This window comes from Loxodonta africana, chromosome 8 (assembly GCF_030014295.1).
Source record: "Loxodonta africana isolate mLoxAfr1 chromosome 8, mLoxAfr1.hap2, whole genome shotgun sequence".
NCBI lineage: Eukaryota > Metazoa > Chordata > Mammalia > Proboscidea > Elephantidae > Loxodonta > Loxodonta africana.
This window is the reverse complement of record NC_087349.1, coordinates 63,029,543-63,044,418: the sequence shown is the minus strand read 5'-3', so window position 1 is coordinate 63,044,418 and position 14,876 is coordinate 63,029,543. Positions and strand designations below refer to the sequence as shown.

The 14,876-nt window shown below is 37.7% G+C and overlaps 1 protein-coding gene across 10 annotated transcripts in view; it reads right to left on the bottom strand.

The window, feature by feature from the left end:
- Nucleotides 1–14,876, bottom strand: part of VPS50 (VPS50 subunit of EARP/GARPII complex) — a 148,750-nt gene that overhangs the window by 78,055 nt on the left and 55,819 nt on the right. For 9 of the 10 annotated variants that reach the window (XR_010322680.1, XR_010322681.1, XR_002784930.2 and 6 more), the window contains one exon: nt 13,438–13,578. Coding sequence is in view for 5 of the 10 variants with exons in the window: in XM_023544412.2 (XP_023400180.1) it covers nt 13,438–13,578 (141 nt within the window). In the remaining 5 variants the exon portion in view is untranslated. Of the gene's footprint in view, nt 1–5,650; nt 5,907–13,437; nt 13,579–14,876 lie in introns of all 10 variants that reach the window. The other variant, XR_010322682.1, reaches the window with a different exon arrangement.

The window sequence follows — 14,876 nt, the reverse complement described above, 5'->3', positions numbered from 1 at the left end:
GCCAGTGTCAGGGACATAGAAAACGCCTCCACTTCCAGTCGAGGCAGGGAAGGCTGCTTACTCAGAAAGTATAGTCCAAAGCTTGCGATCCACAGGCACTCATTAGTCCCTGAGTGCATCTAAAAACAACCAAAACACCAAACTAAAAACCAGTTCAACCAAGGCAAACAACCTACTGTTCTTTCACCTGGTCTGTGCTCTCTATTCCCATGATACTGCTCTAAATATTTCCTCTACAACTCTGGGCCATCCACATACATTCTGCTTGTTGAAATCCTTCAAGACCCAACTCAAAAGATGCAGCCTCCTCATAAAAATGAGATACAGTTATGCCTTCCTTAGAAATCTTTAAGAACTGTGTTGACCACTTGGACACTTTATGCTGCTTGAATTGCTCTTACTCTACCTCTGATCACAATTAATGTGCCCTTACCAGGTTATAATACAACCACAACCAGGTTACGAACTCTTTAAAGACTTATTCATCCTTGCTGAGCTGAACCCATTACCTGATTAACAAAAGCTGAGTAATGACAAGGAAACTGGTTTAAACTTCGCAAATTGGAGTGCTTTAAATCTTGATTCATTTTATTTTTGGGGGCATTTTTTCCTAAAAACTTAATTAACAATTAAATATGTAATGATTTTTTAATAATCAGATTTGTTCCTATAGAAAAATATGAGAATGTCCCTGCTTCTCTCATCTATCAACCTCTGAGAACATACCACCAGGGACCCATTATGAGTCACCAACATTGTTCTGGAAGCAGCACCTAGAACTGTACATACAGGTCCCAAATGTGAGTATCTTGTCTCTGGGCTTATTCTTTAAATCCAAACTTATTAAGTCTTGGTAAATATCATGATGTTGTGTGTGTATACTGTGTATACATACTGAATATGTGTGTGGGTAAATGTGTATGCATATATATATATATATATGGTAGTGGGTGTGTATATACACATGTATGGCACATGTAAACATACACACATATATACATGATGACAGATACACACGTATACATATACATGACATACATACCTGCATGTTGTTTGTGTTTATGGTGAAGCAGGCATTCTGACCCTCGGATGACTAATAACAGTCATTAATAACACAACACACTAATCTCTATAATTTGCGAGTCACCAAAATGTAAACCAGAAAGAGTGATTTCTTGTTCCTGTAACTAGCAAAACAAGAAAAGAACCCATTGCCATCAAGTCGATTCTGACTCATAGTGACCCTACAAGACAGAATAGAACTGCCCCACTTTCCAAGGCTATGAATCTTTAGGGAAGCAGACTGTCACATCTTTCTCCTGAAGAGCAGCTGGTGGGCTCAAACCAGCGACCTTTCAGTTAGCAACTGAGCATTTAACCACTGTGTCACCAGGGCTCTTTAACTAGCAAAAGGGGAGCTTAAAAACACTTAAAATTTCAGAGAGCTACACTGAAAATGATGAAGCGTCTAATGACAGCCCCGAGACAGGTGCTACTGCTTTGGTTATCCTTGCCACACAACCTCAGTGTCCCAGCCCATTCTTTTTGGCTATACCAAGAATGCAAGGCCCTGGCTGCTGTTTACCCTAGGCCATTTCTCAGGGTTTTATTTGCAGTAAGCAGCCTTGATGAGGTAATGTCTCCCCCCAGACAAAAATGCAGGCTTGCTTCCAATTACTATAAAAACATGAATCCCCCAAGCTCAGTGCCCTCCTGTAATGCAATTCACTGTATGCGCATATTCACTTAGGCCTCCCAGTTTGTCCCTATGGGCCTTAGAGGGTGTGGAGGAACTGTGGCAAACAGGAAGCTCTTGGCTACTGCTTTTTCCCTGACCAACAAAGTCTTTTCAGTTTCTCAGCCAGGAATCTTGGATTTTCTACCAGCATCCATGAGACAGTAACACAGCTTGTTAGCTTGTAAGTAGGGTAAGATTTCAGACCCTTGACAATCCTGAGAGTAAGAAGTAAGGAAAAAGGAAGGGCTGGATAAACTTTCCTTACCTATTCTTTATTAGTAGGCTTTAATCTTAAAAATTACCACAACGTAATTTTTATTTCACCTTAAATATTTAGAAATCAATACATAAATATATATAAGAAAATTAGCTACACATTATAAATACATGCTAAGTATGTATTACTTAGCTGACAGCTCAGTTCTTAAAAAAAAAAACAAGCCGTCTAAAAATGACCTGCACACTCAAAGTGAATAATAATGTTCCTCTAACTAAAAAAATTTCTCTCTTCAACCAAATATTCGCCTATCCAACCAAATCAATCAAATTAACCTCAGCAATCAATGAAATGTCTCAGTTTAACTGCTTTCACATCCCAAATATGCATGACTGATAAACAACATAAATTATTCTTAATATGCTACCTTCTGGTATCCGAAAATTAAGCTCTTAAATAAAAAATAATCACCATTCCTGTGTTCACAGAAAGAGATAGAAGCAGACACTGCTGATAAGGAGTGTAAATTGAAACCACTTTCTAGAGGAAATTTTGGAACTATGAACCAAAAGCCTTTAAAGTAAACCCTTTGACACTGTAATCTCATTTCTTGTGATTTATCCTAAAGGAATAATTAAAAATGTGCATAAAGATTTAAGATTATTTACTACACTGTTGCTCATAATGACAAAAGCTAAGAATAACATAAATATTCAAGAATAGGAAACTGGTTAATTAATCCACAGGATTCTTTTACAGGAAATATTGGCAAGCCATTAAAGGTTATGTGGGTAGCATATTTACTGAAATGGAAAACCATTATAACAAGTGTGAAAAAGTTATAAAATAATGCATACAGCATAATCCTACATTTAAAGGCTTTTTTCTTATATGTAAACTAAAAGAGCCAGCTTTACATGACCCGCTAATATAAAATTTTTATTTTCTTCTTTTTATCTGTCATTTCCTACAGTTAACACATACCACTTGTATAATTTAAAAATACATTTTTAAGAGTAAGCATCAAATTAATGACACAATTATTGTTCAATGTAGGCAACTAGTTATATAAATAATCCATATTTTGTCTCACTCTGTAAAGACTGAGAGTGGCATAAAGACATCAACAAAGGACGAGATTAAGTCAGAAAACAGAAAAAGGATAGAAAACAAAAAAAAAACGTTGCCATCAAGTCGATTCTGACTCACAGCAAATCTATAGGACAGAGTAGAACTGCGCCACAGTGTTTCCAAGGAGCAGCTGATGGATTCGAACTGCCATCCTTTTGGTCTCAGCCACTGCACTATCAGGGCACCGAAAAAGAACGGAGAGGCAGTTAATTTTATAGTAAAAACCAAAACGTAACAGTGGAAAGGACGTCAACTTAAAATGCATCACACTCTTTACCTCATTAACCAACTCCTCTGAATCCATTCTTTTCAGCATAAACAGCTACCATATCTAATTCTTTTAACTCCTTTCCTCAAAAGAAATTCCTCTTAAGCTGCTCCGAACATTTGCTACTATTCTCAACACTTCAAATCAAAATGACTTCAACTAATTTTTAGCACAGCTTGAATATAAACCAAAAATGTATAACTCTGTTGGATAATAATATATGTTTACTGTTGCATGTCTCCGTGTGTGTATGTATTCTTTTACTAAGCTCTAAAAAAAAGAAAAAAATCATTTTTTTTCCTTAATTTAATCATGTCTACCTGACCTAGTATAACACACATATGGATAATTTTATAACGTAACAGAAATTTCTTGAGGTAATTTTAACAAGCATTTAGTCAAGATAAAATCAGGAAGGATAAGTTATTTGATAATTTAAATATACACACCAATTTCATAGGCTACTTTCGTAGTCAGCTTTTTAAAAAATGAAAGAAATGTAGAAGAAAAATTTTTGTTCATAAGAATTTATAAGCTAGGTAAAATGTTTAGCTTTGTATTATGTAAATGAACACAGGACATTCTCAAGAAGCATGAGCATAAGTATGTCAAGACACACACACACACACACACACACACACACACACACACACAGAGCCCAGATATAACCAAAGAAAGAGGACTGAAAGACAAAAGCCTAATTTGTTAAATTATTAAAAATTATTTCCTGCTTTAACAGAAAAATCACTAACCTGTAAAAAATTGCTTCACCATTTAAATCAAATGGCAGCAATAATAATAGAATCAAAAAATAAAATTGATTATTTGGGTATCTAAATTAGAAACCCTGGTTATGTGATGGTTAAGCACTCAGCTGCTAACGGAATGGTCAGTGGTTCAAACCCACCTGCCACTCTGCAAGGGAAAATTACCTGGCAATCTGCTCCTGTAAAGATTATGGCCTAGGAAACCCTATGGAGCAGTTCTACTCTGTCATATAGGGTTGCTGTGAGTAGGAACTGATGGCACCCAAACACAATTTAAACATATATACTATCAACCTAGGAAAACAGATGAATAAGGAAATAAAGAATACATTTCAAAATCATTAAAACTTACCCAATGATGGCTGTACTTAAAATTGGATAATTTAAAAATGATTATGCAACTGTATCGCATTTAAAATTAATAATCACAAAGGCTGAGAAACAGACCTTATGACTTACGAAATGATTAAAACGACATTCCTTAGCTATCTTAACAACTGTCATTAATAACTTAATGACATTCCTTAGCTATGTTATCCATTGTCATTAATAACTTAATCTTTAACATACCATACATAATCACTACCTTCCTGGAGTATTTGCTCTAGCTCAAGTAAGAATATTTCTCCAGTTCCCACTGGGCAAATAACCTACACTTTTTGCACATAAACACATTAAAGAATGAAGATTAGCTAAATTTCACACTAATTTCCAGACATAGTTACAATAGAGAATGACTATTTAAGCTCAAAGCCATTCAATGATTTACTAGTATCAACTGGGCTAAAATGCTGAACAGATATTGATATTTAGATACCTACTTTCTAGGACTATGTTACAACTTCCATAGTTGATACTACAGAAAGCTCAAGAATGTCTCCCTAGTTAGAGATATACAGCATTCTTAGAATAAAGAGACCAGGGCCAATAACGACCACCATACTGTCAAATCAGGTGGTCCATTTTGTAATAGCAGATTCTGGAACATTTAACATAGGTTTACACTCCCTTCTTCTTGGAACACTGTCTGCTGTGATACCATGATCTCCTGGTTTTTGACTGGACCTTCTCAGGCTCTTCCACTGGTCTCTTCTCCCTTGCCCAATACCTGAATGTCACAGGGCTCAGGACTCTTGTGTTTTTTATTTTTTTTTTTGTCTACACCTATTCCCCAAATGATCTTATCCAGTATTATTTTAAATACAAATAGATGCTGATGAATCCCAAATCTATAAATCCAGCTCTGATCTCGCTAGGTCCTTTTATCCAACTGTCTGCTCAACAAGTTCACTTGAATGTTTAAAAGGCACCTGAACACATTCGAAACAAAAATTATGAGGTGGGGCCAAGATGGCAGAATAGACAAACGCTTCCGGCGAGCCCTCTTACAACGAAGACCTGAAAACACAAGTGAAACAAGTATATTTACGACAAGCTAGGAGCCCTAAACATCAAACACAAGTTTAGAAAACGAAGTGAGGGGAAGGGGGAGGAAGAAACGATTCAGAAGTAGAGAGGAGTTACCGGACCTGAATCGCCGGGAGCCATCTGGCACCATTCCCAGGAGTGGCTGCAGTGGGCTGATACTAGCATTCAGCCTCAGTTTCCTCAGGAAGAAGCACCCAGCTGCACAGCCTACTCACACCTCAGGAACTAGGGAAGAACAGCACTCTCAGCAAAAGCTATGTACTTGGCGTATATTTTACTTAAGCGGGCTTCAGCGGCTGTTGATCTCCCTGGGCCTGAGATAGGCCCTGTTGAGTGCCTACAGCCATCCTCCAGGCCCTGGAAAAGGAATAAATTCGCAACTGGGGGAAAAGACAATTTGCCAGCTCTACTAACTGGGGAAGTTCAGGACAGAAGCAGCTCCTGTCCAGGCATAAACAGTCTGTGGACTTTGAGTACCTTTCCCCTCTGCATGGACCTGTGTGGGCCTGTTTCAGGAGAAAAGGCCCTTGTTGGCAGACTACAACTGTTTCACCTGTGTGGTGGAGAGGGGGGTATTTGATGTTTAACACCACTTTGCCTATTAAACAGGGTCCTCACCTACCCATATCAGGGGCCTAAGGACTGGTGGCTCCACTCAGGTCACCCAGCCACCCATGACAGGGGTCCAAGGATAACTGGAACGCTCCAGTCCTTACAACCAAAAACACTGGGTGCCCATTGTACGTCGGCAGAACCCACACACCTGTACCCTCAAGAGAACAGGGACATGCTTTCCTCACAGACACTTAGGGAACGATTCTCAACCCCCTGCCTTGTTCAGAGTGCAACCCCCTGCTGAAACCAGATACCGGTACCTACATCAATCACCCCTGCCCCTCTAAGACTGTAGGACAGAGCCTGTACCACACACTTGATGATCAGCTACCTGGACACCTGGGCTGAATCCACACAAGAAAAGTGAATGGACTCCTAGACTGATATACCTGATAACAGCTCTAGCCAGCTGGGGACAGGATGTCAGAGCTCCAAAGGAGAAAATAATCAAGCTAGCTCACTCAAGTAACCCATCTGGGCATATCAAAACAAAACAAAGCAAGAAGCTGGGATACAGTAAGCAAACATAAAATAAACTAATACCTTATAGATGGCTCGGAGACAAGTGTCAATATCAAGTCACGTAAAGAAACAGACCACGATCGCCTCAACAAGCTCTCAAAACAAAGAATCAAGGGATCTTCTAGATGAGAGTACCTCCCTGGAATTACCAGAGGCAGAATACAAAAGATTAATATACAGAACCCTTTAAGACATCAGGAAGGAAATCAGGGAATACACAGAACAAGCCAAGGAACACACAGATAAAGCAACTGAAGAAATTAAAAAGGTTATTCAGGAACATAATGAAAAATTTAATAAGCTGGAAAAATCCATTGACAGACAGCAATCAGAAATTCAGAAGATTAACAATAAAATTACAGAATTAGACAACTCAATATAAAGTCAAAAGAGGAGAATTAAGCAAGTGGAAGGCAGAATTTGTGAGCATGAAGATAAAGCACTTGGCACCAATATATTTCAGGAAAAATCAGATAAAAGAATTTTAAAAAATGAAGAAAACTTAAGAATCATGTGGAACTCTATCAAGAGAAATAGCCTATGAGTGATTGGAGTATCAGAGCAGGGAGGGATGACAGAAAATAAGGAGAGAATTATCAAAGATTTTTTGGCAGAAAACTTCTCTGATATTGTGAAAGTTATGAGAAGATATCTATCCAAGATGCTCACTGAACTCCGCATAAGGTAGATGTTAAAAGAAAGTCACCAAGACATATTATAATCAAACCTGCCAAAACCAAGGATAAAGAGAGAATCTTAAGAGCAGCTAGGGAGAAACAAAAGTCACCTACAAAGGACAGCCAATAAGAATAAGCTCAGACTACTCTGCAGAAACCATGCAGGCAAGAAGGTAATGGGGATGACATATAAAAAATTGAAGGAAAAAAACTGCCAACCAAGAATCATATATCCAGCAAAACTGTCTCTCAAATATGAAGGTGAAATTAGGACATTTCCAGATAAACAGAACTTAACGGAAATTGTAAAAAACAAAACGAAAACTACAAGAAATACTAAAGGGAGTTCTTTGGTTAGAAAATCAATAATATCAGGTATCAACTCAAGACTAAAACACTAGGCAGAGCAATCAGATGTCAATCCAGACAGGGAAATCACAAAAATAAATCAAGATTAAAAAATGCTCAAAACAGGGACACAGCTATGTTGTTATGTAAAAACGACAACATTAAAACAATAAACAGGGACTAAGAAATGTAGTCATAGATCTTTCGTACGGACAGGAAGGCAAGGCGATACAAAGAAATAAAAGTTAGGTTTAAATTTAGAAAAATAGGGGTAAATAATAAAGTAACCACAAAGGAGACAAACTATCCTACACATCAAAATAAAATACAAGAAAAAAACAGGCTCGGCAGAAACAAAACCAACAATAATGAATATGAGGAAAAGACAATATATAAAGATTATCTACTCAGCACAAAAAAATTAAAAGGGAAAAACGGTCAACAACACACAAAAAAGGACATCAAAATGACAGCATTAAATTCATACCTATCCATAATTACGCTGAATATAAACGGACTAAATGCACCAATAAAGAGACAGAGAGTGGCAGAATGGATTAAAAAACAACATCTGTCTATATCCTGCCTACAAGAGACACACCTTAGAGACACAAACAAACGAAAACTCAAAGGATGGACAAAATATATATAAAGCAAATGACAATCAAAAAAGAGCAGGAGTGGCAATATTAATTTCTGACAAAATAGACTTTAAAGTTAAATCCACCATAAAGGATAAGGAAGGACACTATATAACAATTAAAGGGACAATATACCAGGAGGATATTACCATATTAAATATTATTGTACCCATAAATAAAACAAACTCTATCAGCACTGAAAAGTGAGATAGACAGCTCCACAATAATAGTAGGAGACTTCAACACACCACTTTCTTCCAGAAAGAAGCTCAATAAAGACACGGATGATCTAAATGCCACAATCAACCAACTTGACCTCATAGACATATACAGAACACACCACCCAACAGCAACCAAGTATACTTTCTTTTCTAGTGCACATGGAACATTCTCTAGAATAGACCACATACTAGGTCATCAAGCAAGCTTTAGCAGAATCTAAAACACTGAAATATTACAAAGCATCTTCTCTGACCATAATGCCATAAAAGTGGAAATCAATAACAGAAAAAGCAGGGAAAAGAAAACACTTGGAAACTGAACATACCCTGCTCAAAAAAGGCTAGATCATAGAATACATTAAGGATGGAATAAAGATATTCAGAGAATCCAATGAGAATGAAAACACTTCCTATCAGAACCATTGAGACACAGCAAAAGTAGTCCTCAGAAGTCAATTTATATCAGTAAATGCACACATACAAAAAGAAGGGACAAAATTAAAGAATTATCCCTACAACTTGAACAAATAGAAAGAGGGCAACAAAAGAAACTCTCAGGCACCAGCACCAGAAGAAAACAAATAATAAAAATTAGAGCTGAACTAAATGAAATAGAAAACAGAAAAACAATTGAAAGAATTAACAAGACTAAAAGCTAGTTCTTTGAAAACAATCAACAAAATTGATAAAACACTGGCCAAACTGACAAAAGAAAAACACGAGGAAGGAAATAACCCAAAGAAGAAATGAGATGGGCGATACTCTAACAAATTCGAAAACCTAGAAGAAATGGATGAATTCCTAGTAACACACTACCTACCTAAACTAATACAAACAGAGGTACAACAATTAAATAAACCCACAACAAAAGAAGAGATTGAAAAGGTAATCAAAAAGCTCCCACCTAAAAAAAAGGCCCTGGCCCAGATGGCTTCACTCCAGAGTTCTACCGAACTTTCAGAGAAGAGTTAACACCACTACTACGAAAGGTATTTCAGAGCATAGAAAAGGACGGAATACTCCCAAACTCATTCTATGATGCCAGCATACCCCTGATACCAAAACCAGATGCAAAAATCCTCAACAAAATTCTAGCCAATAGAATTCAACAACATATCAAAAAAATAATTCATCACGACCAAGTGGTATTCATACCAGGTATGCAGGGATGGTTCAACACTAGAAAAACAATTAATATAATCCATCATATAAATAAAACAAAAGACGAGAATCACATGATTTTATCAATTGATGCAGGAAAGCAATCTGACAAAAAAACTCTCAGCAAAACAGGAATAGAAGGAGAATTCCTCAACATAAAAAACGGCATTTATACAAAGCCAATAGCCAACATCATCCTAAATGGAAAGAGCCTGAAAGGCATTCCCCTTGAGATCGGGAGCCAGACGAGGATGCCCTTTACCATCACTCTTACTGAACACTGTGTTGGAGGTGCTGGCCAGAGTAATGAGGCTAGATAAAGAAATTAAGGGCATCCAGACTGGCAAGGAAGAAGTAAAAGTGTCCCTATCTGTAGATGACATGATCTTATACACAGAAAACCCTAAGGAATCCTCCAGAAAACTACTGAAACTAATAGAAGAGTTCAGCAGAGTATCAGGTTACAAGATAAACATACGAAAATCAGTTGGATTCCTCTATACCAACAAAAAGAACATCAAAGAGGAAATCACCAAATCAATACCATTTACAGTAGCCCCCAAGAAGATAAAATACTTGGGAATAAATCTTTCCTGAGACTGTAAAAGACTTATACAAAGAAAACTACAAAACACTTCTGCAAGAAACAAAAAGAGGCCTACATAAGTGGAAAAATATACCTTGCTCATGGATAGGAAGACTTAACATTATAGAAATGTCTATTCTATCAAAAGCGATCTATATATTTAATGCAATTCCAGTCCAAATTCCAACGACATTCTTTAATGAGATGGAGAAACCACCAACTTCATATGGAAGGGAAACAGGCCCCAGATAAGTAAAGCATTACTGAAAAAGAAGAACAAAGTGGGAGACCTCAATCTACCTGATTTTAGAACCTATTATACCACCACAGTAGTCAAAACAGCCTAGTACCGGTACAACGACAGATACACAGACCAATGGAAAAGAATTGAAAATCCAGATATAAATCCATCCACATATGAGCAGTTGATATTTGACAAAGACTCCAAAACAGTTAAAGGGGGAAAAGACAGTCTTTTTAACAAATGGTGCTGGCATAACCGGATATCCACCTGTAAAACAATGAAACAAGACCCATACCTCACACGGTGCACAAAAATGAAGTCAAAATGGGTCAAAGACCTAAATATAAAATCTAAAACTATAAAGATCATGGAAGAAAAAATAGGGACAATGTTAGGGGCCCTAATACATGGCATAAACAGTATACAAAACATTACTAACAATGCAGAAGAAAAACTAGATAACTGGGAGCTCCTAAAAATCAAACACCTATGCTCATCCGAAGACTTCACCAAAAGAGTAAAAATATCACCTATAGACTGGGAAAAAGTTTTTAGCTATGACATTTCCAATCAGTGCCTGATTTCTAAAATCTACATGATACTGCAAAAACTCAACTACAAAAAGACAAATAACCAAATTAAAAAATGGGCTAAAGGTATGAACAGAAACTTCACTAAAAAAGACATTCAGGTAGCTAACAGTTACATGAGGAAGTGCTCACAATCATTAGCCATCAGATAAACGCAAATCAAAACTACAAAGAGATTCCACCTCATTCCATCAAGGCTGGCATTAATCCAAAAAACACAAAATAATAAATGTTGGAAAGGTTGTGGAGAGACTGGAACACTTACACAGTGCTGGTGGGAATGTAAAATGGTACAACCACTTTGGAAACTGATTTGGCGCTTCCTTAAAAAGCTAGAAATAGAACTACCATACAATCCAGCAATACCACTCCTTGGACTATATCCCAGAGAAATAAGAGCCTTTACACAAACAGATACCTGTGCACCCACGTTCACTGCAGCACTGTTTACAATAGCAAAAAGAAGGAAGCAACCAAGGTGCCCATCGACAGATGAATGGATAAATAAATTATGGTATATTCACACAATGGAATACTCCACATCGATAAAGAACAGTGATGAATCTGTGAAACATTTCATAACATGGGGGAATCTGGAAGGCATTATGCTGAGTAAAATTAGTCAGCTGCAAAAGGACAAATATTGTGTAGGACCACTATCATAACAGCTCGAAAAATAATTTAAACAGAGAAGAAATATTCTTTGAGGGTTACAAGACAGGAGAGGGAGGCAGAGGGGTATTCACTAATTAGATAGCAGATAAGAACTACTTTAGGTGAAGGGAAAGACAGTACACAATACAGGGGAGGTCAGCACAACTGGACTAAACCAAAAGCAAAGAAGTTTCCTGAATAAACTGAATGCTTCAAAGGTCAGCATAGCAGGGGCAGGAGTTTGGGGACCATGGTTTCAGGGACATCTAAGTCAATTGGCATAATAAAATCTATTAAGATAACATTCTGCATTCCACTTCGGAGAGCGGCGACTGGGGTTTTAAACACTAGCAAGTGGCCATCTAAGATGCATCTGTTGGTCTTAACCCACCTGGAGCAAAGGAGAATGAAGAACACCAAAGACATACGGTAATTAGGAGCCCAAGAGATGAAAAGGCTACATAAGCCAGAGACTACATCAGCCTGAGACCAGAAGAACTAGATGGTGCCCAGCTACAACCAATGACTGCCCTGACAGGGAACACAACAGAGAGCCCCTGAGGGAGCAGAAGAGTGGTGGGATGCAGACCCCAGATTTCTGTAAAAAGACCAGACTTAATGGTCTGGCTGAGACTAGAAGGACCCTGGTGGTCATAGCCCCCAGACCTTCTGTTAGCCCAGGACAGGAACCATTCCTAAAGCCAACTCTTCAGACAGGGATTGGACTGGACAATGGGATAGAAAAAAAAGATGCTGGTTTACTTCTTGGATGAAGTAAACACTTGAGATTATGTTGGCATCTCCTATCTGGAGGGGAGATGAGAGCGCAGAGGGGATTAGAAGCTGGCAGAATGGACATGAGAGAGTGGAGGGAAGAAGCAGACTGTCTCATTAGGGGGTGAGCTATTAGGAGTATACAGCAAGGTGTATATAAATTTTTGTATGAGAGCCTGACTTGATTTATAAACTTTCATTTAAAGCATAATGAAAATTAAAAAAAATAAAGCAAAACTCATGATGATCCACTCAAACCTGCCCGTCACCAGTCTTCCCTATAGAAGCAAATGACACCGCCTTTCATGCAGTTGTGCATTCTGCACTTTTCCTCGAATTCTACAACACCCCCTCAGCAGGATCTACTCTCCGAAACATAGCCCCAGTCAGTCCATTTCTCACCTGGGGGTTAAATTACCTATAGACTCCTGTTTCCTTAAGAAAAGGAAAAACTGGTTATAGATGCTGACATAGACAGCATTTATCACACGAAAAAAATGAAAGTTTGTGCAGAAAACTACCAAAAGTGATTGCTTAGAAGCATCCTAAATGCAATGATAGAAGAGAATTAAGAACCTGAAAGGGAAGGGTGAGAGAAGCTAGTCAAGGGCAGAGTCAATTTAGAAGGAGATGCACTCCACAACTCTGTGCCACCCCATCAACTGTTGCCACCTGTGTGACTGAGTCCTCTGATTCCTGCATGAGTAAAGGATTATGATGGAACAAAAAAACTTTTGGCAAACATATTTGTTTTTATTTTAGTAGCATTTTTAAATAGTAAGTGCTAAGAAGAATGGAATATTAATGTAAAAACTAAAAAAGAGACTTAGGAACAGTAATTAAATTACTACATACTGTACAGAGATCCTTATATTGCAGCTTTTGGAATTTTGTATCTGTGTTTCCTGCACATAGTTCCACATAACCAAGCACAACTTGAAACACGGTATTGTGAATGGCTTGGGTGAAGTGCATATGAAGTTGATCCATTGCTGTCTGTGGGAAAGAAAAGAAAAAAAAAAATACAATATAACTTCTTGTTATTAATGCAAGTAAATGTCAACAGATTGGAAAAACACAGGAAAACATCTTTACCAACTACAGTTAAAGCACAAAGATCACTGCTATTCACAGAATTATAACTGCAGTGTTGATTACTTGCAAATAACCCTTCAACTAACCAAAACATCATGCTGCTGAAGATAAGTGTGAATCATGAACACTGCTCTGCTGCTCTGTATTTATGATTGTGTTCCCATCGAAATCTATTTCAATGCTGTCATGCACAATCACACCTCAGGATCTCGTCTGCCATCAGATATTCATTCTTTTACATCATGCAGAGCACTTCTCAATGGTCACCTCATCAGAGAAGTCTTTTTGGATAATCTCATATAAATCAGTACTTCCTATCACTCTATCTTCTAATCCTCATTTATATTTTTAGAGTACTTGTTACCAACCAACATCACATTCATTTCTTTCTTTAATATCTGTCTCCTCCACTAGAATGTAAGTTCCACGAGGGTGTATATCTAGGTGCCTAGAGCAATGCACATAATAGATCTCAATAAATATTTAATGAATGAAAGAACAAATCTTACAGGGAAAATTGGGAGTATACCATATTTTTATGCAAATAGCACATACCTTTTATATTTGTTTGTGTAAAAACATGGTAATGGCATTTTCAAAGGTCTTTAAATATGTCTCTCAAAACTGCCAAGTGTCTTCTTTCTTGTACTTTTTCCTACATATTGCTTAAGAACTGAAAATTAATAAAGTATGATAATGGAGGGTATGGTGAAATGAGTTCCTTTATGTGGTCTCTTGCCTTGGTTCTTTGGAAAAATAGATTGAGAGAATTTTCCCCTAAGCCCTGAGGCGTTACATTTGCCCTAGTTTCTACCCCAGAGGGTTTATTACTTACGTCCAGGTTAACTGACATTTCCTGGGTAAACTGTAAACAACCTGACTTTTTGTTTAGCCCTGGGCTGCAGCCTACCCTGTGATTGGTACGCACCTTGTTGGGATTGGTCAATAGACTATGCAAATGAAGTGACTATAGACCATGCAAATGAAGTGACTATAGCCTACTATGCAAATAAGCATCTGTGGCCTACTGAGAGTGGACCGGTCAGTTTGTGGCCTTGGTGGGAGGGCCATGCCTTGAAATTTACGAGGTGTTTGTAGATATATGCATCCAGTCTGGAAGAGGTTTTACAGACAGAAAGCAGCAGGAAGAAAAGCAGAAGGAAAAAAGGAGAGAAGAACCAGAAATAGAGAGGAGGCAA